Source organism: Lutzomyia longipalpis, chromosome 2 (assembly GCF_024334085.1).
Source record: "Lutzomyia longipalpis isolate SR_M1_2022 chromosome 2, ASM2433408v1".
In the NCBI taxonomy this organism is placed as follows: Eukaryota; Metazoa; Arthropoda; class Insecta; order Diptera; family Psychodidae; genus Lutzomyia; species Lutzomyia longipalpis.
Window position 1 is genome coordinate 28145789 of NC_074708.1, and position 26504 is coordinate 28172292.

The window sequence follows — 26504 nt, forward strand, 5'->3', positions numbered from 1 at the left end:
TCGCCTTGTGAGTGAATTTTCATCAACAAACTCACACGGGCGGGGATTGATTGAGAATTCTCTAAAAGGTACATTCAAGGAGCTCTTTGAAAGCTCTTAGGGGTTGCACCTCAAGCTATCTGTTGAAATTCACATTTCAACGCAATTTTCTGATTCACTTTGGGATGAAAGAGCGAGCTTTTGGGGAGAGAATACCGCAGAAATGTGACAGAGGGGTTGATTAAAATTTCATTATCAAAATGCGTTGCATTTCAATTTAGGAAATTAATTTAGAGACTTAAGAATTCAATCCATGAATAAGACTCTTAATCTATGATTTTAAATAAATTTAAAGAGATTTTATATAGTGTATAAAGGGTTACCACCACTCACAAGTCAATAAAAGCTTCCATGGGAAAAAAAAATATTTAACGAGGAAAGCCTTGGGGTTTAAATGGAATGCATTTAAACATCGTGTCGATTTTGAATGGGGTGTTGCCCTCAAATTAACACGAAAATCCATTTCGCAAACATTAACATGATATGTACAAAAATAAATTAGCTCCACATTCCAAAATTATAAAGGTAGATACACAATTTTGAACGGAAAGTTTAGAGAGCAAAAGGTATTCTAATAACATATTTTAGTAAGCTTTATAGTTTCATTTTGTACAACAAAATTATATTGCAAATTGTCGGGCTGATTAATGAAATTGAGTGTTGATAGATGAGTAAATTCAGGTGGTGAGGATTTTATTGAAATAATTGGTGAGAGAGGGAAATCCCCCCATACACCCTCCTGCGCAATATATGTATAGGAAGTGTGGGGAGAACATTAAATATTCCCAGTTGTGGAGCTAAAATTGATAAAATCGGCAAATAAATATACCAAACCATACCCCGTGGCGTGTCTATTTCACCGATTGAAATTGATTTATGTGTATGAGAGTGTGTTTTTGCACCACCCCCACTCGACTTTGCTTTGGGGTTGAAATTCCTTTAAATGACGTGAAGGGAGTGGGTGGAAGTCATCGATGTGAGGCTCTTGAAAAGCTCCCCGCGCGAGTAGCACGCGGTAAAAAAAATTCTATGAGCGCAATATTTGTGTATTTTCCTCTGCGCGAGCTTCTCTTTCATCTCCAGCGAGCCACGCAAATACCACGAGTAAAAGGGTCGGGGGTGAAAATATTTAATAGGTTTCCACCCCCGCACCGCGCGCATCCATCAAAGCACAATTTTGGCGCAACTTAACCACATTTCATACGAGCAATTTGACAGAATAAATATTAAGCACTAATTGATTCATAAAACATATCGCGACAAGGGTGAATGATTGGGCGATTGAGCTGAAAAACTCAATAAACTTTTGGAATGCGCGAGGGTTGGCACGGGGGTTCTACTATAATTCGACGATTTGCAAATTGATATTTGTTGTGTAGAAAATATAGGATTTTCATTTTATTCCATCCACACCTCATTTTCCGACCAATTGCCTCATCCAATAGAGGAAAAATCTAATAGAGCCCACACCCCTGGGAAATTCGGTAGTAGTGGGTTGGGGGTGCTTTTAGGCACAAAAACGGGAGATCATAGAGATAGGACTGACAGCAATTGGATTAATGAATTGAGTCAATAATTAATTAACCACCAAATGGGAATAACATTTATTCGGTGACAACGTGGCGTATAGAAAATACAATTGATGATGCATTGAATGACATGAAGGAATCACAAAGGCAAAGAGCAATTTTCTCCATACTCAGAGGAAATTATGTGCTAAAGCTCGCAGGGGTGGAATTATGGGGTTGTTTTTATAACCTACTGACTCATTTTGTAATTTTGTGATAAAGGAAATTTTATTCAGTCAGAATCTTTATATAATTTTGCCGCTAGATGGCTGTGTATTCTGTGTAAATAATCTTAGTTTTTTAATTAAATTTAGGATCTCGTGGAATCAAGAAAAAGGACATTGAAACAGTGCTAGGATACTACAGAACTACTCAATTATTTAATTTTGCAAATTAAAGATAAAAAAATACCCTGATAAAAATTTCTCAACAGATGGCGCTAGTCACAAAAATAATTAAATTATTCTAATTTTTTTCGTAAGATTCTTCAATCAGTTAGAATCATTCTCTGAAAATAAAAAATTATAATTTACACAGGATCTATGAATTTCTATTACATTTTTGCTATGCAGAGAAAAGCGCCATCTATTGGCAAATCCATTTTAACAAAAATGACAATTTTAACAGGAAAACTTTCGTACATATCAATGTTTAATTTTTTCTGAGTGTTTCACAAAGAGGTTGATGCTATAGAAGACAATACAAAAGCTCTTTTGTCCATCGAGAGCCACACAAATTTTCTCCGAGTGTATCAAACAAGTGAAAGAAGGAAAAAAGCCTCGCACTTGCTCCTGTTTTCCCAGTGTTCCTCCGCCCTTATGACCCATTGTCGAGGGATATTCATCATTACAGAAATTAAATCCTCAATTGTTACTTCTTTCTCTTCTTTTTTTCTCCCCCTTTCTGCCAGGGCAGCCCCTTTTGCCCTCACAGTGTAGCCCTTCTGGCCAACTCATGGCGCAACACAATGAAATAGTCACTTTTGTTCCGTCTATCACAATTTCAATTAATTATCGCCGACTGCCGGAGTCAATGTTCATGGCGAAAAAAAGACCCGACTTGGTGTGGGGGTGGGAGGATGCGCGCGGGGGCTCTGATAAAATCAGGAAATTGAATTTTGATTGATTGGATCTGGGAATTTATTGGTCTTTCTTCGGACGCCCTGAAACTCAAACTCTTTTTGGCGTTCTCATCCAATCACGTTGTGGAATGAGTTTTACCCAGATAGGCGCACGTTTTCCACCCCACACAAAAATGGACAAAAAGAGTGAGGTCAATGGGGGTGCTGGCTTAATGTGTGTGTGTATACAGGGGTGCTTTGTCCTCCCGATACACCCTCCCTTGAAAAGAAGGGAGAAAAAAAAGGGGAGAGAAGGAAATGAATGAAAGAAGTTTTATATTGAAAGAAAACTGCCGAGGTTTTAATACACTGTGTCTGTTGCGGAGTCAAAGGACTTCATCGGGGTATTCAATCCTTCATTCTTTCACGGATTTTTATGCTTTCCACCCACCCCCGCGCATTTGGGGGTTCCACCACTGAGAACCGCGTTGGTGGATCTTATGGCCGGACGACGCCGATCCATTAACGATGACTATTAATTTCTGAATGTGCGTCCTGGCGTCGCGATGATGATATGAAATCCACCCACCGCCGCCTGATCGGCACAATAGACACACCATGATCCGTGACCTCATCATTATTTAATGGACAAAAAATGTAATGATGATTTTTACTTTAATGGCAGCGAATAAAAAAAAAGCCCCGGCCGCAGCCCTTTGCGCCGCACCACCCCCAAATTACCCTTCCAGCGGAAATCTCTTGCAAAAAATACAGCGTTATGGGGGTGCGGGTTATTTGGATATGGCCGTTAAATTTATTTATGGCTTTTAAAGAGCCAATTTCAGCGAACAGGAGGTTTGGGGGGATCAAAAAGAGAATCCATTGAAGTGCTTTAAATCCATTCCGGAAGAAAGCTTTTAAAAATTTATTTCTGATTCATCGACTTCATCGAGGCTTTTTTTATGCAAATTAATTTCAATATTAATTACCTACTTAATGCCTTTCTTTTATCTAAGAGGAAAAAAGAAGAAAAGTAGAAGGAAAATGAAAATTTTTATGCAGAAATATAAAAGAAATTTTAGGAATTGTGCAAGCAGTTCTCAAAAAATCAATGAAATCATTAGAACTCTTCATTGAGCTTTCAATTTATATACAAAACCCATTAAAAATGTTAAAGAAAATTTCCCAAAGCTTTAGCTTAGTGGCAAATTTTCCATGATAATTAATTGCACCAATTTTCCTTAACAAATTAAATTTTCATTTAGATTTGCAATGAAAATTCCCAACAATTTCAAAGTGAATGCAGTTTATTGCACATCAGTTGGCAAACAAACAAATTTTAACACTTTTCTTTGCATTTCCATCAGTCTATTTGCTCTTCATATTACTCACATAATTCCTCAGTTATTCAAACCAGAAGCTAGAAAGTTAGCATAGCATGTCCAATTCACCCCATAACATTTATGACCATTTTCCCAAACGTTTTTCCCGTGGCATGAAAAGAGGTTTAAAGAGAGAGAGAGAGAGAGAGAAAATTGCGTTCAGCAGTATGTGGGAAAGTTAAGTGTTGAACTATCAATAGAAAAGTTCAATCATTCTGCCACATGGAGATTCTCTTCTCCTTAAAATCTCATGCTAAATTTTCATAGTGTACCCCCCAAAATGATCGATTTCATGTCGGTAGGGGGGTGGTGGTGGTTTTTGAGAGTGGCGTGTGTATTTTTCCGTGAAAACTACCCCCCACACACATCCACTTGCGCACGATGGAGGAAATTCTTTAAATTTCCATCGATATTCTGGAATGGAAAACACACAAAAAGCATACCAGAGAGCGCTGCAAGAGATATTTCTGCATTAGCTTTAGTAGCAAATGTACATAGCATAGAGCTTTTAGCCGAGAGGGAGAGAGAGAAGAAGGAGTATGGTGCTCTCCACTGGAGCTATTTGTGCACGAAATGTTGCAAATTTTCAAGCTGAACATCTTCCTGGGGGAAATTCCGAAATTCCTCATCAAAAATTAGAATATTCATAAAATGGAATACCAAGTCCCCCCAAAAGATGAGAATATTTATTACAAAACATTTTTATTCTATTAATTTTGGGGGCATCCCCACAAACATTTTGTACTAATTTTTTTATCAGCGCAAATTAAGGTTTCTGATTAATTAATTATTCGTATTATTTTCACAAAGTAATTTGCAGAAAAAAATGCATTAATTACCCCGCGCCACGGACAGAACCAAAAACGTTGCGGTATGCCATTGATTATATTGATAAATTTATGAATTTTTAAATGAAATTGCTTTTTTTTCCACCGCAATGCAATAATGCGCAACAAATTGTGGAAAATCACGAGGATTTTTTTTTATTCATATTACACCGATGAGGCGCAAAGGTAGAAAAAGAGGACATTGCATGTCAATATTCATATATTAATTCCACCCTCAGCTCCCCCAGCTGGTATTCCCGGGAAAAGTCTGTGAAGGGAAATGGGGTGGAAATTGTTGCTGTGGCCAAAACTCATCATTACTCCACTTCCCTACACTCAGCTATTGGATTTAACTCTTTAATACCGAACACTCAAAGCGTACACGAGGGGTTTAATCGAGCTGTTCTCCCACCCCCATTTCACTCCCTCAATTTCTCTCTAACCCCCTCAATGAAGGGAAGGAACGCGATGAATCATGAAAATTAATTGTAATCCGAGATGAGCGGACTATTAGTTTGCAATTAATTTCACAATTCGCACGCGCCACATTTCACTGGGATTAATAAAATAGCCTCATTAACTTTGGATATGAAATGATATTTTTAACAAAAAAAATTACGGATTGTATGATTTTTTATCCAAAATAAAACATATTTGTTTGCAATTTTCCCCCACTTAGGGCCGAACAAATTGACAGATTAATAAAAATATTGCTTAAATCGTCTTAAATTTAAAAATAAAACATAAATTCCAACATATTGCATTCATAATAAATCTTTTTGGATTTAATTTTAGTAATTTTGCTGGTTAAAATTGTGGGAAAGTGCGGATTTTATTGAAATTCATAGAATTTACTGACAAATAAATTTGAACAGATTATAAGTTTAGGCAGGTATATAATTCCAATAGAATTTTGTAAATTATATCAAAATGGAAATTTATTCTGCATTTATATGGATTTATTTTGCATATACATTTGGTGGGGTTGAAGCTTTTTGATATTTGCTTAAGCTTTTGAAGTGGGGAAATTGAAGAAAATTATTTGGAAATTATTTGGAAATTTTGAAGAGGATTATTTAGCTTTTCCTTTTAGGAAGAAATATTAGTACATATGTACATAGGGGAAATCAGAGCTAATTGAATCTGAATAGACTTTCGAAAAAACCTAAAAAGTAATTTCTCAACAAGATAAAGGCTTAAAAGGCTTAAAAAAATTATATGATGAAAAGTTTCGGAAAAAATGTTCTAAGAATATTCTAACTGGTTTGAAAGAGATAATATTCAAAACTTTTCTTAAGGTGTTTCTAACTTAATGAACCTCATATTTCCCCTTAATATTTCTAGCAATGCAGACTTAAAACTTCTTTAAAAATTGACCAATTGGTAAATTTTTCCCAAATATAAAAAAATAGAGTGTACTGTTCTTTTAGATTCAGTTTAGATCTTATATTACGCACTTCAAATTTAATTGAATGATTTTCCTTAATTGAACAAGCAGAGGAAATGGATCTAATTTTGATAGCCAAAAGTATTCTACTTTAAGTTTTAATTTTAGTTTTTTTTTTATTATGTAATGCATCGTATTCTACGACCAAGAAATCCCTGAAATTATTGAAATTTCAAAGATTTCTTCGTCACAAAAAATTAACCAATATTTTTGATAACTAAAAATGACTTAAATTCTGGAATTTTCACAAAAATCGAATGGATTCGATCAAAAAAAGATTTTAGAACTTCTTCCTCTAATTTTCCAAAATAATGCTCAACAATTGAAAATTTTAAAATCAGACTTCAAGACAAATTAAAAGAAAAGGTCGTGGTTGTACTATTAACAAAATCGAAAAATTCCGTTTTTACGGTTTCATTAAAATTAAGTTTAAAGAATAATCTAGTTTTCAAGGACATTTTCCTTAAGAATAAATCAATTTCTTGCTTTTATTGTTTCTTCTTTTCCTTGCTCAAAATTTCCATTTTAAGAAGGAATTTTCTTGTCATTTGAAATAATTATTTATTATTCAATTTTGATTGATTTTGGGGAATTAAAACATTTCAGTAATATCCTTCACTTGGCTGTAGGCGCTGTAGGTACATTATTCATTAATTAACTTCATAACAAAATGTAATTTATGTATGTACTATAATATGTAGGTCTCTGCCGAGAGCATATTTACCCCATTATTTAAAAGCTTCTTCAATTTTTTTTTGCAAATTCTGCGTGCTTTTGCAGGGTAATTGGAACAAGAGGAGGAAAACAGGATGTAGGTACATAATAATAGTAGGTAGGTACTTACCCTCAATGTTAATAATTAAAACAAGGAGATTGATGGCCAATCGAACTTTCATCGTTTTTGGAGGATGCAACAACACTCTCACTTCACACAATGCTGGGGATGTACACAATTGTTGAATTTTCCACCGTTTCCCAACCACTTCACGTGTTCATGGTTCACATGTATTGAGTGACACGGAAACATCCACACACACACCTACACCACCCTCAGCTCTCTATGGAAATTCTATTAATATTCTAATTAATGCCGTGTGGTTTGAGATGCAAGTCACAAAGTGAAAACTTTCACTGCGATGACATGCAGTGATTTCACCCACGCCAGGAACTCTTCCGGGGGTGGTTGGGGCATGCGATCGTCCGCTTTTTCCCGTGCTATGTATGCGTTCGCCAACCCTCCCAACGGCTACAGGGTGCTCCTGGGCTGACAACCCACTGTATTAGCATTCATATTGCCGGCAAAGAGTGCGCCACACATTGCATCCCATCCACAATTCCGTGTGCTGGCGCGTCCTGCGGTCTCGTCCTGTGTTGGCACAAACAAGTGAGAGAAGAGGTGTTTTGCCAATGTACACTCAGTCACACAATTTCCATATTTACAGAATCAGCTTTAGATGATTTTTTCTTCTTCTTCTACTTCTTGGCGTATCCACTTACTTATTTATAAATTGACACACCGGGAGCCAAAAAGGAATGTAATATTTCGGTAAATAGGTCCACACCATAGGCACTCATTCCTACTGCACAACCCCTCTTGCAGGAAAAAAATTCCTTACCACCCAAATAGGTTGTTTAGTAAGAAAATCCGTTTGGGGTGGCTTTTTTTCAGCTTCTTCCTACGTTGTGCGCCTCCAGGCGAATGTCCCGAGATTGTACACCGAGATTAGATTTTTGGTGTCCGGATTAAAAATGAAAGAGAAACCGAAAAACACCTCCACCGGATGTTTTGAAAATAAAAAACCATGCACTTATTAAACTTATTTAAATATTTATATTTTTCTTCTCAGAATTCTCTCTCATTCAATTCTCCTCTCGCGTGTGGGGGTGGTTTTTAATCAAAAATAAAATAATCCCCCAACAAGGATTATTTTGTTTGCTTTTACAAATAAATTGGGATTTATTCTTGATCCCAAATTTATGTAATTTCGCTTAGAGAGAAAATCCCAATTGCGGTGGGACTTAAACCTCGTTTATGATGAGGAGTTTAGGTTTTTTGGTCAAGATATTGAAAGAAACCCGAACGAGAACTCCCCGTAGGAGTTGCAACCGTGTCAGCCGCGAGCTTTCGGCTTACTGACCTGTCTCTTGGTGTGAAGTGTGCTTTTTCGAAAAGCTCCCCCACGCGCCAAATCACACCCTCCCCTTTGCATGGGGAAATCCACATCCCTCTTTTTCGACATATCAAAGTGGGAAAAAATCCCTCTTGGCACATATTTTCAATTTCCTCGTGATACACAGTGGCACAGCGCATGAGTCATCCCCCCTCGGCGTTTTAGGGGTTGTGTGTGTATGGGTGAAGTGCAAGAAGGGGATTTCCTCATTGGATGCCAAGAAAATGTAGTGGAGTGACCCTCAAATGGAAATAAACCATGTGATGTGGAGAAGGCAGCCCTTGAGGGCCTCCAAATGGGAGCAATAAGATGCGAAAGATTCGAGCATTCGCCTTGATTTGGGAGCATTGAACGAAAATTGCCTCAAAGATTCTTCTTGGGAGAATTTTTGTGTCTGCAGAGGAACCCTTCTAATCTTAGTCATGGATTAGGCAAGAAAATGTTTTTGATTTACTAAATTGATAGGTTTCTGTTCCAGATAGGCAAAAAGAATTCTAAATTTATAAATTTGTTAGATTTTCTTGGATATAAAAACGTCGAAAACATCAAATTCCTTTAAACAGAAAAAATCATCCGGATATACATAAAAGTTCTCGGTAAAAATCTTAAGGTTTTGGATTTAGTATCAGATTTTTAAAGCAAGAAACGGAAAAATTTATTTTCAAAGCAATTAAAATTGTTGAAATTTAACAGGAAGCTCTCAATTCATTTATTTGTAAAAATAAATATTTTTCTTCCTTCTTCTCCTTAATAAAATGTTTCAATTAAAGGCAAAAACTTTTAACCCACCGTCCCAACCACAATTCCCCAATAATCCTCCAAGGAAAAAGAAGAATAAATAATTCTGAAAGACAGAAACGTTATACATCATTCTGGATTAGGCAGGCATCTTCCTATACCAACCCTTAAAAGCTATACCGCACTCTGTTAAACCTCCAGAACACCCACAATTGTGATTCTAATGACGATTGAGAAGTCAAAACGACAGGAGTGGATCCCCAAGTGTCTTCTGTTTATTCTCACCTTGTCAACATTTGATCCCCGGCTCCGAAAAGTTCTTCCCTCAGAAAGATTCCTTCCATATAACCCCTTCTCCGGTGTTTGCACACCAAACTTTGTCTTTTTGGGCAAAAAGTCACCGAGAAAAGTTTCTCTAATGTCGCTCAACCCCCTTCCTTCCTGTCTCCGCACGTTCTGCTCATTTCTTCATCACTCTAATCTCTCTCTGTTCTTGACTTCTCTTTTTTTTCCTTCATCATATACCTTTTCCAACTGACCATGAATCCACCTTGTGAGGTGGAAAGAAAATACACTCGATGTATGCAGCAAAAGTTTTTGTGACTTCAATTGGTCTTGTCCTTGGGTCTCGTCAGTGGCTTTTAAAGTCTCAAGATTGCCTTTCTTCCGCAACTTCGTTTGCTTTTCGCATTATTCATGCATCGAAGAATCACAATTCCCAAGTTGAAGAAGGATTCACTTTTAGTGCTTCGTTTTTTCCCCCAATGTTCCATACACTGAAAAAACTGTTGAAGGTTGAAGGAATTTAAAAGAAATTTGATGAGATTTTAAAGTGGATTATTAGATTTTAGTTTGATCCATTCTTGCAGTTCTTATTCTTTTAAATATTTTTTATACTAAAAATTTATAAAATGGGAGGAGTAAATTACGCGATTTGATTATTGGAAATTTCTCCTTTTGATTTAAATCGACGTTTCGGTGTCGCTTTCCTCTTTCCTCAGGTATTGATTATTTGAGAATCTTTCAGCAATATTCTTTTTTTTTTCACTTTTTGAGACACTGTTTACGACTTTTTTCACCACGACATATAGATTCAAATTTATTAAATGTCTATTAAATTTACAAGAATGCATTTAAATTTATAAATTACAAAATTCTTGCAGTTTTTTTTCAATTATATTATCTTTTTTTATTCTTTGAATTAGGCGCCTAAATACATCTACCAGTTCTTAGAGAAAAAATTACTAAAAGAATTGAGGAAAAAATCAAAATTCTAGCAGTTCCAAAGCAAAACTTCAGCTTGGTAATTACTTAGAACCCCACCACATCGAAGTTTTCATAAAAAACTGCTAGAATATCAATAAAAAATCAAACAAAAGCATTTTTTTAAACGAATTCTCAGTCTAAGAAGGCCACGCAGCTCGATTGATTTCTTTAGAGCTTTTCTTTGCCCCAAAATCCCCAAGAATATTCGACAAGGCGCTTTCAGGGCGGCTTTTGTGTGACTCCCATCCCCCACATAATCCTCCCATAGCTTTGATAGTTGTGAGACGGGAAAAAAAGCCTCGTAATCCGCATGAGAGATTTTTACACCATACATTGATGAAATCCAACCCCAGGGGACAGTTCCCATTTGTGCGGGGGTGCCTTTTAATTAAAGGTTTGGTACAGCTAACATAAGGTTGGGGGGTTGTACACAGCACGTGGTTGCGAAAAAGGGGGATTCGCAGGGGTGGCAAATCCGAAGAACATCGTTGGGGTCTCTCTCCATCTCCCTCCGTAGCTGTGTGTATGTGTGGGGAGCTTTTCAAGGGAGGGACAGTGGGGGTGAAAGAGAAGGCAATATTGCTCCAACAACATTGCCTGCCGAGGACTTTGATTTGAGGGAAAGCTCCGCAGAATAGAAGGAGATGGAATATATTATTTTGTGATAAAATAAGGGGAGGGTGTGGAGTACTCTGGGATGAAGCTTCGTGGAATTTCATGCAATTTGACGTGAATAAATTGATGGTACGGAGAGAAAAGTCTTCTGTAATTAATTTCTCACGGCAGCAAAAGGTGTGTATTGAGAGCTTTTGAGCTTTTCAATTGCCCATTAATAAATCAAAACCAACATTCCCACACTCACCCTCGTGGAATTTTCATGCTTTATACGCGCGCCCTTAGCCATCTTCTCTGGGAGTCAATTTACTCACCAAATTTGCCCATCGTGCATCAAACCACGAATGTGGAGGAGGTGGGGGAGGGATGGGAAAAATAAATTTAGCATGTCCCCGAGAAAGTTATGTGAATTTTCACATGGTGTGTGACAAATGAAGAAAGTTTCCTGATTTCATTGTAATTTGCACTCCAAGAAGTTTCGGGGGCCGGGTGCTCTCTTGTCTTCGCTTCCGCCAATAAATTAAGACTCACCCAGGGTGTGGGGAGGGGGTGTGCTGGGAGGGTATGGGGAATTATTTAAATAAAAAGATTTTAAAGTAAAATGGAAACTTGGACTGTACGATCTTCCTTCGTTCAACATCTGAGGAACATTTCATTTTCCTCGTGAAGATATATAATTTTCCACACAAAGTTCCCTTGAGCTTCCATCACTTCTTATTTGCTATGAGATTATTTGAGCTTGATGTTTATTCTCAGGTGGAATATCATCTAATTCACCTCTAGATGTGGAGAAGTCTGTAAATACTCTGTCATAGTTGTGAAAATCATATTCTCCAAATTCCCTCAAGGTGGGTGAGAGGAGTCTTGATTTTCATTTAATTTTCTCAAAATATTTATCAAAAATCATTTTATTCCTCGAAAATAAGTTTAGATTTAGAGACTGTCTGGGAGATTTTGCTTAGAAAATATGCTTAAAATAAAAGAAATTTATTTAAATAGCTTTAAATGAAAATTCAAATGGAAAAAGGAAAATGTGTTTTGCCGCATTTTCAAACCACTCCCCCCTTTCACCGTTTATAATCCTTCAATCAAAATTAAAATTTAATCAAATCTCAGTTAAACAATGGATTCATTTCATTCAAACTCCCTGCCAGGCGCAAAGACAAACTTGCATCCCCTGACTAAAGAGAATTCTTCCAACCCCTTAATTGACACGCGGCTTGTCACTCCATGAGCATTGCACGCGATATTTAATTACATTTAATTAATTCACATTTAAAAGTCAACCCATTCAGGATGATGAGGGCAAATGGGCAAGTCTGGCAGTGACAAGGGGCTAATTTTCCCTTCCAAAGGAAAATCTTCGTGGGCGTGAAAAGTGAAAAGTATCCATCAGACAGGTGTCTAAGCTATATACAAACACAAATCTGATTTTATTGTATACCCGTGTTTCCCAATTGATTCCACGAATACCCCGAATATCCTGGTATATTATTTCAAATAAATCCTCAACACATATACCACGTAACCTCCTGACCTCAGTGAGGCAAAAAGGAACTTTATTTCACCATTCACCTCATAATTCTCACCTTTTTTTCCATCTCCGCCGGAACTCGGGACGTATTTACGGCACTCGGCGGAAGATCAAGAACACATCCACTTTGTTATTTATCCCGGCTCTCCACTTTTGCAGGAAGGGGAGGTATGTAGTCATTTTTCAGGCAAAGTGGAAAGTTGCCGAGGGGGTCGTCGCATATTTCCGACCCTTCACACTCATAATTCATGCAACGTCAGAAAGTGTGTTTTGTCAATTTTGCTTTCTGTTTTATGTTCAAATGCCTCCACCATATTGCTTTGGACCTCTACAAAATCATCCCCTATATAATGTTGGAATTTACAAAGGGGCTGATAGCTAATTAAATTAAAGTTTTCAGTGATTATTATACCGGATTTGCTCATTGTAATTACACTCGGTTAATCTTTGTTGACTTTAGGTGGAAATTCTCTACTAAGCCTAGCTAAAGTTTCTAGGCCTAACTTTTTAGAACTTCCGCTTTTTAGGAGTCGTTTAATTTTTTAAACCAGAATTTAGTTTTTAAGTTAGGCTTAAGTTTTTGGAGATCAGGAATTGGAGTTCTTAAGACTATATAGGTTAGTTTCGATTTCGTCTAACCTGATCTTAATTCCGTAAGGCTTAACCGTAAATAACTTAAACTCATCGGCACACAAAACTAAAGTTTGGCTTTAGAAACTAACTAAGCTAACTAAGAGAATTTCTCCATTTTAGCGTATAAAAATAAAACGAAAAGTTTTCTTTTTTACAAAAATTGAATAGATTCGGTTAAATGAAGAGTTTTAGATCTTCTTCCTTTTTCAAAAAGAGAATATTTTGAAATTACATTCGCCTATTATGATAAATTAATAATTTTTAACCATTAACTAGCTCAATTCTTAAAATATTTTCTTTGAATTTCACTCCCATTAAATTAGCTACAGACTTCAAAGGGTTAAGTCGTCATTTCTTTTTGTTTTAGGGCCAAGTTCAATAATAAAAAAAAAAACAATTCAAGAAATTAAAACTTTAAGAAAAACATTCAAATTACTACTCAGCAACCCCTTGTACTTCCTTTCCCCACCCCTTCCGCTCATACCCCGCTCCACTGGTACATTTGTGAAACAAGAAAAAAATCTTAAGGGGCCGAAAATGAAATTATATGTGTGTGGCAACGAGTGACAGAGTCGTAAAGCATAAAACTCAATAATCCCCCGAGAAAATGCTTTGAATTTTCTTTTCGAAGCATCAATGTCTCTCTGGGAAATATGAAAAATTTAACAGCTTGCACTCATATAAAAACGCTCGATAATCTTGTTATATTACATTAATGGTGTCATTTCTGCAGAGGGTGGAAAGAATTCCTTTGGCCACATTCTTGCAAAAAATATCTCTGCTTGTGAGTGCGGAGGGTGGTTGTTGTTGATGACGAACGGAATTCGGAGGAAGTGGAATTTTGCGATGATTTACAGAACGACAACTTCCTGAGGAAATAGAATTTGCTCTTTAGGGGTATACATGTGTGTGTGAAGGAATCACAATTCAGGGGTTGGTCCTTTTTCTGCCACGAAGATTTCTCAGCCTCTAATCCAGCGACGACGGCAGACTTCGACGATTGTGGTTTTCAAGCTTGGTTAACTTCCACCCGCAGTCAGTCAATACCTTTTTGAGGTCGCACCTTTCCTTATCTCATCGACCGAACTGCGTAGGGGCCAGAAAAAAGAGCTCTAAATTGAAATGAAAATCTCCATCTGGAGGAAGCCACCACAACGTATTTAAATCACATCTTTCATCACCCTCTTCAGCCCCCTCCCTTCCTTACGCGGTAGTATGAAAAGGGAGACGGGCTCATCAAGAAATCCATCTCCTTTGGCAACCCACCCAAACACCCGCAGATTCCGTGGTGAATGGGAAACAAATCCGTTTCATTTTAAATTCATGATTTCATCTTCTCGCACAGGCAATAGAATTTTGGGCATGAAAAATTAATTGAGCATCTTATCATAAAATGCATTTGAGATATTTCATCCCAAAAACATTTCGTCTCCCAATGTTTTCTCTTCTTATTTATCAAGGGGAATCTATGGAGGGAAAAATTCCATCAATATGTGCAGGAGGAAGAATTTTATAATTTTTCTTCCAATTTTCCCAAAAAAATTAACAAAAATGAAGAGTTTTTGCTTAGCTTTCATTAAAAATTCCATAAGAATTCTTTCCCACAAAAAATCATGTTTAATTTTACAATTTTTGAGAGATCCCTTTGACCCCCGGCAAGAGCTTTCCCGCCCTGTAGTTTGTTGTTTAAAGGAAAAATCCCAAACAGCAGTGATTGCCGTGTGGAGCTAAACTCCATTTTTGGGTATACCAACCGAAAAAAAGCGAAAGCTCGTCAAAAGTTAATGTATTTATGAAAACACACGAAGCTCTCATTCTTCAGAATTTTCACTCTCATCCCAGTTTGGTTGGCAGAACGTTGGATGGGAATTTCTCTGTTGCTTTGGCGCCAAACAATGTGGCCTTGTGTGGAATACAGATGGTGGATGGTTAGTTCTATGGAGTTCAAAAGGTGGGCCAGAGGTCGCAGATATACACCCCAATGGAGGTGAATAATTACAAATGCCACCCCCGACTCGTGAAAAACCCCTCGTCGCAAAAGCCATAATGAGTCACAAATGTGAAGTGTCTCTAATGGAAAAAGGACAGCACGTGGTCAAAGAAATCCTTACAGTAAAGTTTGATGTTTATTGAAGAAAATTCTGAGTATTCTATAAATAAAGGCTCAGATTGAGCTTAAGAAGTATTAAGTTTAAACCGAAAAAGCTTTTCTGTCTTTAGTCCTAAAAAGCTATAAATGAAGAGAAAACATTTACAAAAAAAATTAATTCAAGCCTAAAAGTACTTAAATTAAACCTAAAAGTATTTAATTCAAGCCTAAAAGTACTTAAATTAAACCTAAAAGTATTTAATTCAAGCCTAAAAATACTAAAATTAAACCTAAAAGAACTTAATTCAAGCCTAAAAGTACTAAAATAAACCTAAAAGTACTTAATTCAAGCCTAAAAGTACTAAAATAAACCTAAAAGTACTTAATTCAAGCCTAAAAGTACTAAAATAAACCTAAAAGTACTTAATTCAAGCCTAAAAGTACTAAAATAAACCTAAAAGTACTTAATTCAAGCCTAAAAGTACTAAAATAAACCTAAAAGTACTTAATTCAAGCATAAAGTTATTTAATTTAAGCCTAAATAGTACTAAAATTAAACCTAAAAGTACTAAATTCAAGCTTAAAAGGTATTTAATTCAAGACTTAAAACTATTAAACACACACCTCTTGGTTAACATCCACAAGACTTGAATGTTAACCCTTTCGCAATTTTTGTTGCATAAGTTGGATCTAAGGCAATAATATTCTTTTTTTTTTCAAGTTAAAAATACGTAAAATTTGCGTAAGGCCAAAGAAGATTTTCCAACTGAGCAATATCATTTGAAAACATTCATAGAATAAATATCACGATAGAAAAATTGAATGCTTCAATGTTTCATGTGGACGCGAAAGGGTTAATTGAATTTCTTAAGTAAATTTAAAAAAAAATGTTAGAACCACATTTCCCTTTTCCTTTTTTTTGTAAAAAAAATTCAGAATATTTTTCGCTAATTAAGGTGAATTTCTTCTCCGCATGAATAGCACAAGAACGATGAATAAAGATCACTTATGATGTAGTCATGTTGGTTATTTATCTTGCACGGATGTAATTCGAGAGTAATTAGAAATTTCATGCAAGTTCTCCCCATATCGATGAAACTCCATACTGTATGAGGTAAACCTATGGGGAAACAATGCGTACGATTTACACGTGTGACCCCCCTTAGGTGGAGAACCCCGCATGAATTCTAAGATTCCAACAAGACCCATCTCACCCCCACCCGCCCCCCAAACATCCCGCATCAGATGATTATCCATACCAACTCGCAATTCCACGTAAGAGACATGCAGATGCTTTGGGAGACATGTGGTTTGCAGGCTGTAATCAGGACCCCTCCTCACACAGGGGGCGGAAAGGGGAGGTTTGGGGAACGTCTCTGGTGGCATTTATAGACATGACTTGGTGCCTTTATGGGGTGTATCTTGTCGTCAGGTGTGGTATTATTATTATTCATCTCCACGAATAAATTAATCCACCCACACCCCCTAAAGAGATTGGGATGCCGACGAACTACACACCATCAGTGGGGATAATGATGGATCCTGGCGTGAGGACGATGCCTTGATGATTCCAAAAATAAACCCCAAACCATGGAGGCTCTATCACCACCCGCACCACCCACCCACCTAGCAGCCATATCATTTTCGAGTCACAAACAGAATTTCAATTTTCATAGCGAAAATACCAAATACCTCGCACTTTGCTCCCCTTTTTGGCGCTTTTGCACCAAAATAAGCACCTTAAATTGTCTTTAATTTAAAGCACAAAAAGCTCCATAATTTAGGTATTTTTAGGAGCATCTACTGGAGCTAAATTGTATGACTATCTTCTTTGTCTATTAAGAAATCCTTTAAAAAGAAAACCACCCCCAAATTTTTCATTTCCAAAATATAAATTCAGAGGCAAAATTCTATTGAAATGGAGCTCTGGATGTGAGGAAAAATAAGGCAGATTGTGCATGATTTTCATATATAAAATCGTGGAACGAATGCAAAGAGCCTTCGTGGTGTGTTCTCAAAGGCAAAGCCAAAAGCAGTGTTATAATCGTAACTCAATTAGCTTTGCCAAAGGCATCACCTCACTTTGGTGCAAAGGAGCTTGCATGCACGAAATAATTCTCCTTCGTGATTTTCTCACAAATTTCCATCATCAAAGTGATAATCCTCTCGCCAATCGTGACATGATAATAAAACTACGTGAAATGTATGGCGGATATAAATATAAAATGAAACATCCTCGGTGAATTTTATGTGAAAATAATTATTATAGAGGAATTTCCGTGTAAATTCATCCCACGCCCTCTCTTCAAACATGAAGCTTTGGAAGCTTTGTTATGAGGAAAATTGTGGAAATAATCTTTAAAACAAATTAGTAGATTTATTCAGAAGAAGACTTTTTCAAAATATTTTAATACTCACTCATTTGGGGTAGTTTTAATAGAGATTATCCCCTTTTAATTCTTCCCTGAAGCTCATCTTTTATAATAATGTTTGCTGAAATAATTTTGCAAGATTTATTCCTTGTGATTTTCAGGATCTTATTTTCCTCCAATTATAGCGAATTTTCCTTAACTTCTGAGGAGATAAATGACGCCACATTTCTGTGAGAATTTATTGTTTGAAATTGAAGAGAATAAATTGATAGTTCCACCATTCATTTGAGAAGAATCGAATGGGAATTTCTTCTCAAAAAGTCGCGGGAATTTTAAAAAAGTAACAAAGTATTGTAATCCATTGATATCAATCAAACTTGGTCAAATAAATCAAGAAATCTGAAAAAAATTTTGTAAAAATAATTAACAAAAATTAGTGTGCTAATTATATTTTCAAACTTCAGTATCAGTTAGTTAAATTAAATATTCGGTTAATTTCCTATTAATTTCTTTCAAAAAATCGCAGATATTTTTAAACTTCATCAGGAGCAGCAATGTGAACAATTTTCCAAGAAAAAAAAATCTTTTATTAATTGAATTCAATTTCTGACCAAATTCAGCATTCTCTAAGACTTCATGGCCACTGTGACCAATTCGACATTTTTTAAATCGTCACAGAATAAAATCTCTTAAAAATATCGTGATAAATTCAACATCTGTTTTTAGAAAAGTTTTATTACATCAAGATCGTCGAAAGAAAACTTGGAAAAATATTTCTTTTAAGAGAAAATGAAGGTTAAACTTTTAACTTTTGAGGTTTGGAACCTCGATCCTTCAAGTGTTAAAAAATGGGAAAGAAATACATAAACCAAATTTCGGAAATACTTTCATGCTTCATCAGGTCCAGTAAAATAAGCAATTTTCTCAAAAATTAAATTTATTTAATTCATTTTATTTTTTTTTGACTAAATCGTTAATTTTATTGGGCCTCATGAAGTATGAAAATATCTGTAAATTTTTTTTAAAGAAAAACAAAAGAAAAGTTAAAGGAATTCGCATATATTTTTCTGCTCCATCAGGGCCAATAAAATGAGAAATTTTGTGAAAAATTAAACTTGATTAATTTATAAGAAACAAAAAAGTAAAACGATTAAAACAATTCGATTATTCTACAATAAATTTTCCATAACATCCTCTATTCTACCTTAAGTTCTGCTAAAAATACATAGTTCTATGTTGGCATTGCCATTGAATTCAAGTGCAGAATTTTCTTTTGCTCATCAATAGACTTTTTTTTTCAACCATAAAGGGGTTGGGTTCAAAAAGACGGAAAAGGCGGTTGCAAAGAGAGCAATAGAAGCTATGTAATGGCACTCCGAGAGGGTGGGAGTATGTGCGGGGGTGGGTGATGGAAAGAAAAATGTTGGTTGAGGGCAAAAAACGCCTCTTTCAAATCATGTCATTCCAACTATAGCAATCAAACCCCCAACTGCTGGAAGATGGCATCATTCACATATTTGTACGAACTCCTTGGGCTTGTAAAGCTCCGGCATTGTCACCGAGATTGGGGCTCCCTTTTTGCCGCACCATACATGCCAATGTGAATTGGAGCAATTTAACATTTCACCACCCCCTCATCGCTCAATGGGGGATGAGAATAAAAATCGGCAAAACGCAGTTTAAACGATTGTGAATCCACTCGTAGCATCTGTGTGGGTGCTATCATGGGAAATGATAGGATGGCACAAAAGGAAATCTCTCAATTTTGAGACTTTTCTTCGTTCCTTTGGCATTTTGCTCAAACCACCCCCGCACACACATCGATTTTGATTGCGACGAAATATTGCCATCATTCTGCAGACAATCTCCGGAGCTCCTATCGTGGCAGAGCACCCACTCTCGCTCTCTCCGGGTGGGTGCAATTTAAACAAATGACTTATAATTTAATTTCCCTCAAGTGCTCCCCAACAACGCCCCATCCCACCTGCCTAACATGTGTCTCAAATTACCCCAAACAACACTGACTAACCCGATAAACAACCTCCTTTAGGGCCGTTATCAGCAATTACCGTGGACACAGTGTATTTGTTTTCCACTTTGAGGGCATCGCGCTGTGAAGGAAAATGACCGAGAAAATTACGTGAATTTCCCGCTCAATGCCCATTAATCAAGACGTTTTGGGGAGCCAGCCCCTGGTAAGTTCGAAGGACCTACAATGATTCCCTGCTTTCTGAGAGACTTTGTGTGTGAGGTGAAGGGAATCAATGAGAGTCATTTTATCACTTTGCCACCCCCGCTCCCCTATTGCTGACCTAATGTTCTGGTTTTACGCACTTTTTGGCTTTTAGTCTGAAAGCTCGTTGAAAAGCTCTGAAAATTATGATCTAGAGTTTAAGGAAATATGAATGTTTGCTAACGTATTTGGGTAGTCCTGACATTATGCTATCTGCAATTTTTTTAGGGAGTTAAAAAGGAATTATAAAGAGTTTATTTAGTTTATTTTAATAAAAATCTTTGAACAAAGTATTCTCAGAATTTTCTTTTGAACTTTTCGCAAAGTCTGATTTGAAAATTATTATTTAAAAAGTAAATTCTTAACCGAAATTCTTGAAATTTCATGTAAAATGTTCTAATGCTTTTTCTTTGACCGAACCTTTTTGTATTTAACGTATTTATAACTTTTTAAACTTTTTTATGAACTTAAAGTTTAAAAAGAGAATTTTTTATATGTAGGGGAGGGCGGGGCTAATAAAGTCACTTAAGGGCTTAGAAAAAGCTCAAAATATCATATTTTCCAAATAGATAAAGCGAAATGTATAGCTCATTTCTTTGGGAAATTTACTGTCCTACAACTCTTTCTCAGATCATTTTGTTCTATCTATAAGAAATATGATATTTTGGGCTTTTTCTAAACCCTTAAGTGACTTTATTAGCCCCGCTCTCCCCTACTATATATTTGACAAATCTAGATTAAATTTCATTGCTTGTTGAAGTTTCGAAAGCATTGTATATCATTCTTCAGGCTCTGAAATTTTTGAAAAATGAAAAAAAGAAGCTTGAAAGTCTTTTAAATCTCTCTACAAAATTTTATAAAATTCTCATAAAAGAAAAATCAAAGGAAAAAGAATAATTTCAGGTTTTCCATCCAAAATATTGACACAGCTAAATTTTATCTCCAATCAACATAAATATTTCATCCACAAAACCTCCTAAGAGACCCCCTCCCCAATCCTTCCGCAGAAGTCACAGTGTGGCAGAGAAAAATTAACACGCAACACGCCAATGGCTGGGACATTAAAAGAAATTTCATTGTCACAATTGGTTCCGGAAATGGAATTAATTGGTGACAATAAATAAATTTTGGGTGCGGACCTCGTGAGAATTATTTATTGCCCACAAATACATTTTTTTCTACATCAACCCCAAAAGCTACGCAGTGAAGTGAAAGTCAGTGCCACGGAGCTTCTCCTGTGTCCATTCGTCAAATCTTTTTTCCAGTTCCGGCGTAAAGAGCTCAGTGTGGCCACCAACTTGGCCACGGCGAATGAAGGAAAAATCCTGGGAGGGATTTTCAATACCCGGGAGGGATTTTACCTCTTCCACGTCCACGCGTTTATTGACGGAATCGTTGTTTTTCATTGAGTCAAAGGAGAGATGCTGGCAGAGAAGCTGAATATCGTCTTCGGTGAGCTTCTTCCCGAGAAAATCGGCCGTGCGCAAAATAATTCCCCGAAGATCCTTCTTCATCTCTTCGAAGGTGAAAAACAGGATGTTGGCTTCATGCCTCATGCTCCAGAAGTCTAAGATGTGCCCAAAGAAGGGAGACCAGATGACTTGTGTAGAAGGAAAAAACGACGGTTAATATTTAATTTGCCCCCCACAGCAGAGCTTGAGGAGCTTACCGTGGTCGGCGAGGAAGGCTTCAGCAAAATCCTCAAAGGTCCTCGTGTAGCCATGAAGATGCCTCATGTGGTGGTAGAAAGAAACAACGACATCCTTTGGATTTCGCGCCACGTAAATTATCTTTGGTTTCACCTGCCAAATCGAACGGGGCAGCAGGTGAGCGGGTAGATGACTCTTAATATGGCGAGGACAATGCATATTTTTTGCATTCAAAATACTTTCCTGACTAATATTGAAGGATGCCGGGAAAATGGAACACATTCTAAAATTAGATTTTTCCATAAGAATTTGTTTAAAAAATGTATAGATTAAGGATAAATATTTCAAGATATTTTGTGAAAAGAAGAATTCATTCAATTTTAAAATATTAATTTAATTAATAGGGGAGACTGTGGTGAATTTGTTAGATTTGGGGCACTATGAAATAAAGAAAGATTTTCCCAAGAAAAAAATCTTTGAGATCATGAAGTTTCTTTGATAAAAGTTTTAAAGATTAAAATTTAAAATCCATCATAAAGTTATCTTATCTATAAATATGAGCTACCAACTCTACCTCTTCACAGTGAAACGTGTTAATTTTACTCACTCAATGAATGGAAATCGTGTATTTTGAGGCACTGCAGCGGCTGCCTTCACATCCAATCCATTGTTAATGAGCCACACCATCTCCTGTGTCCATGTTGTGCCACATTTTGGGTACGTCACCACCCATGTGTCGTCCGGATAGACAGCGAACTCTTCAATCTCCTGAGCTCTATCGCGAAACATCACGGGCATATAGCACGGCTCCATCCGCCACTTCTTTGCTAACTCCCCATCGTGGTCAGCACTAACCCAAACGTACTCTGACACCCCAAAATAGTGAGATTTCTTCTTCACATCACTCTCTTCAACCTTCTTGCACACAAATGGCATTCTTTTAGACCTTCTTTTGTTCTCCAAAGTCCAAATTAGACTAATCAGGGGAATCAGGGCGACGTGAAAACGATCTAAATTTTACGATTTGTGACCGAGACCGTGACTCTGGGAAGTAATCTCGTCACGATCGTGCTTAATAGACAACAGACCAATAAGAAATGTGTTGTGATAAATTGAATGGCCTCCAAGTGATTATTCTTATCACAAAAACCCACATTTGTGACTCGCGGGCTATGAGATTAGAATGTCTTAATATTGCTTTGTACTTTCTTACGCAGAATTTTATCTCAATTTCAATTTATGGGAAAGAAAAATATTGTGGTTTATTGAGGAACTTTCTTTCTCCGATCCTCGTTATTAGTAGAAAATTTTCCTTTTTCGTCCAGTAGTTTAAAAAAAAATGGAAAACTCAATTTTTCTTTTAGCGCTTTCAGCTCCCTCAATGTTGACCCTAATTGTTTTGAGAAACAGATAAAATAACTTATAGACTAATTAACTTGTATGTAAATTTCAAGGTAAATTTTTGTTCTTTTTCAATTTTTTTTATCTTAAAATGTTTGTCTTTTACCTCGATTCATTTTACACATTCTAAACAATTTGGAGAGAATAAACAAATAATTTTTTTTACAGTAAAAACATATTTTACAGCTCAGCAGAAAATTCATTTTGATCTGAGAATTGTTCTGTTTGATCAGCACAGAATAAAATTCAACAGAAAATTTTAAATAAAAGAAATCTTGTCAATCAACGAATCAATTCAATCATGAACTAAATTGATTTTAAAAATTTTCTTTCATTAAATTATGGATAAAATTTATTAAAAAAAAAAAATTAGTTAAATAGCCCGATAAATAATTAAAACAAAAAATCATTATTTGTTATAAAAATAAAATTAATAGAATAAAGAATCCTAATTAAAATCATTTTACAAATAAAATTAATTTTTTTATGAATTAATTTATACTTTTTATTGATAAAAAATTCTTTTCAATGGAAAGTGTTTTTTACTGATTAAAACTATTGCAAAGAAACAAAAAAATCTATCTTGTCGTACGAATTCAATCAAGTTAGAAGACATCAAACTGATGGGCAAAGTGGCAAAAGAATTGGAAGGAAAAAAATTGCTGCAACATGCAATAAATCTTCCAATTCATCCCTCTTTGCAGGAAATTTATCGTCTCAGCCATGAGACGACGAAGAGGAGCGAGATCTTTAGAGCGGCAAAGATCATCTGCGGCAATTTGTTTGGGATGTGCTGAGTTGGAATTTTCAAATCGTTCGCATCAAATGAGATAAGCAGATGGTCGCTGCGAGTGTTTTACCAATCACCATCATCACCACTAAATGAGCCACTCATTCCCCACGAAGGAGAGACGAGCAAACTTAGCGGCGGGAAGACAAACAAGGGATTGTCTCTGGGAGTCAGCAAGTGCAGAAATATTTATTGCCTTCACCACAAAACACCCACCACAAGCTGAGCTGAGCAAAGTGGTTTCCCCTTCGGTGTTGATCAGGCAGTCTGTGCTGGGACTGTGCTGTGAATGGATTTCGAAGTGGTCGTTGGTGATTTCTACGGGCTGTGCGATGGCCCCGGAAGTGCCTGTGCAGCCCTACCGGCGAAGCAAAGGTACCAGGCAAATGCCAGGGAGAGGTACAGAACACACAGGTATCTCGCCAGGCCTCCTCCTCATCTCCCCTTCTTTCATTTCTTATTCCCTGCAGTGCACCTCTTAAAATTGATCTTTCCACATTCCCTAAAACATTTTTCTTTACAGTGTAAACTCCGCCTTTAACACACTGCGGCTGCTGATCCCCACTGAGCCGAAGAATAGGAAACTGTCCAAGATTGAGACATTGCGTCTGGCCAAGAGTTACATTTCACATCTGGCTGCCATCCTTTTAACTGGTAAATGCCATTTTCATATGCAAATAACCTCCTCTGCCCGTCCAAAATAGATTTAACAATGGGATGCAATATAGGATGCAAATTCGTTGCTATTCATGATTAAAGATTTTGTGGTATTTTGTGTGTTCAGGAAGATTGTAAATGAATTGTGTATAGCAAACGATTTTTTTGAATAAGTCGGGAATTCAAAGAGTTCTTGAGATTCTTTAAATAACTCTTAATTCGGTGAAAAATAGGAAATAAAATAAAAATATTTTTGAATTCTTTAATCTGTTTTCGAAAGGTTCAAAATAAATTCAAAGGATTTTATAAAGTTCAATGAACCAAAAATTATAGATTAAAATTTATATGTTTTTTTAAATAATTTTAATAAACTTTCAGCCCACAAAAAGATATTCAAAAATGTTTTAAATAACTGAGAAATTTCTAAAGAATCAGAGAATTCAAGAGATTTTAAAGAATCAAATGAACGATAGTAATAAAAAAAAATTCCTAAATATTTTAATTAAACAAAATATTATACATTTCACCTTTTTAAAAATCTTTCTATATTCTAAAATTTATGGATAGGTTACTAAACATTCAAAAGATTTTTGAAAATTATATTTTTCGTGTTGATAAATTGATTTTTATTTAATTAGAGATTCTATAAAGAATCTTTTAGTATTTCAAGTCAGGTACAAAAATGTTTTTCAAATTTTCTAAAAACACTCTAATTATTTTTTATTGTTGGTACTTAACATAAATCAAAAACCAATTATTTTCTTCTTATAAAAATTTCTTTCCAATGTAAAAAGTTTAATAAGTCAAGAAAAATGTTTTTTTCTAAGTTAGAAAAATTTCTAATTACATTTAGAATGATTCAGAAAATAATTTTAGAAGTCTTTGTACAATTAAATAAAACTTAATTTTTTTTTTAATTTTTTTTAATAAGCTATAAACAACAAAACTAACAAAAAAAAAACTTTCTCATTCCTCGAAGAACTTTTAAAATTCTTTTCCAAGTTCTTCTATAGATAAATCTTCATAGAATATCTTTTAATTCGTCATCATGAATAGCCCTGATGTTTTATGGTTTGCCTGATTAGGACATTATGATGTGATTTGCAGGAAATTACAATCAACCATGTGTGTATGTGACTCCATCGACCTATCACCCCTCCTGCGTGGACTTTCACCTCCTGGACGACGACGGAGATGGGGGTGGAAGTGATGAGAAGTTAATGGAGCACAGTAGGACGACCATCTGCACATTTTGTGTCGCCACCAAGAACAGCAGCTGAGAGAATACGGTTGTGGAGCACAAGAATCTGCCACAATTGACTCGAAATTCCCAGGAAAAAAAAGCCAAAGAGTATACTTTAATATTTTTTTAGAAGAGAGACTTTATAATTTTGCGGGGGCGCACGTCGGTGTATGTATTTAATAATATTTAATGCAGAGCCAGGCAGAACGCGAATAGCGTTAAAATGGCTGCATGAGTTTACCACATGATTCAGTGAAAGAAAACAGCGGCGGAAGTGTTTAATAAATTAGTTTTCGAGGGAGGACGAGCCTTTCGGGTTTGGGAAAGGGGGGTGGGGTGAAAGTTCCTGGCGCGCGGGGAAACAATGTGTTGATGATGCTTTTGGAGTTAACATACGAATGGAAGGCACACACTACAAGAAGTAACACGAGTTTATATGAATAATTCGCTTCTTGTCCCTGGCTAACACAAAGTTAAACTGCATGGCATATTGCTGAGTAGGGGGATGCAGGAGTTTTAGTGGATGGGGTGGGTGCCCAAGCTAAATTATTGCTATATGAGAAAGGACGAGGGGGCACCCACACAAAAGGCACAATGGAAAATTCATCGTGTGCGCCGCCACCACCCTTTTCGGACGACAAGGGGGGATGCACACAGTAGTTTATATTTGTTTTCCCTTCATGTGCAGCTTTTCAGGGAAAGGCGGGGGTGAATTGCTCTGGCGATTTTCTATTGTATACTCATAAATTATACGGAAATTAAATTTCTCATTCTCTCAGCATCCTTTATT

General features: G+C 36.2%; 8 protein-coding genes across 15 annotated transcripts in view; 2 read left to right on the forward strand and 6 right to left on the reverse strand.

Annotated features, from left to right (window-relative positions):
* LOC129789921 (carbonic anhydrase-related protein 10) overlaps window positions 1-7360 on the reverse strand; it is an 81282-nt gene extending 73922 nt beyond the window's left edge. Inside the window, exon 1 of the mRNA XM_055827050.1 lies at window positions 7168-7360. Within this exon, the coding sequence (XP_055683025.1) occupies window positions 7168-7219 (52 nt within the window). The 5' untranslated portion in view covers window positions 7220-7360. The remainder of the gene's footprint in view (window positions 1-7167) is intronic.
* Window positions 1-26504, reverse strand: part of LOC129789858 (serine/arginine repetitive matrix protein 1-like) — a 982101-nt gene that overhangs the window by 609433 nt on the left and 346164 nt on the right. The gene's annotated exons all lie outside the window — the stretch shown is intronic.
* The window catches only part of LOC129791241 (fatty acid synthase-like), a 1176504-nt gene that overhangs the window by 279340 nt on the left and 870660 nt on the right, over window positions 1-26504 (reverse strand). The gene's annotated exons all lie outside the window — the stretch shown is intronic.
* LOC129789856 (glutamine-dependent NAD(+) synthetase) overlaps window positions 1-26504 on the reverse strand; it is a 932624-nt gene that overhangs the window by 279340 nt on the left and 626780 nt on the right. The gene's annotated exons all lie outside the window — the stretch shown is intronic.
* Window positions 1-26504, forward strand: part of LOC129789960 (pupal cuticle protein) — a 1201887-nt gene that overhangs the window by 242028 nt on the left and 933355 nt on the right. The gene's annotated exons all lie outside the window — the stretch shown is intronic.
* Window positions 1-26504, reverse strand: part of LOC129789919 (keratin, type I cytoskeletal 9-like) — a 480279-nt gene that overhangs the window by 24255 nt on the left and 429520 nt on the right. The window lies entirely within an intron of this gene.
* On the reverse strand, window positions 21110-22686 carry LOC129789926 (luciferin sulfotransferase-like). The gene is made up of 3 exons (XM_055827056.1): window positions 22231-22686; window positions 21644-21906; window positions 21110-21574 (listed from the first exon to the last, which is right to left on the reverse strand). The coding sequence occupies exons 1-3, from the start codon at window positions 22557-22559 to the stop codon at window positions 21171-21173; spliced, it is 996 nt and encodes a 331-aa protein (XP_055683031.1). The 5' UTR covers window positions 22560-22686; the 3' UTR covers window positions 21110-21170.
* Window positions 23624-26419, forward strand: LOC129789986 (basic helix-loop-helix transcription factor scleraxis). Its single transcript, XM_055827136.1, has 3 exons — window positions 23624-24240; window positions 24338-24468; window positions 25579-26419. Exons 1-3 carry the CDS (start codon window positions 24104-24106, stop codon window positions 25749-25751), a joined length of 441 nt encoding a protein of 146 aa, XP_055683111.1. The 5' UTR covers window positions 23624-24103; the 3' UTR covers window positions 25752-26419.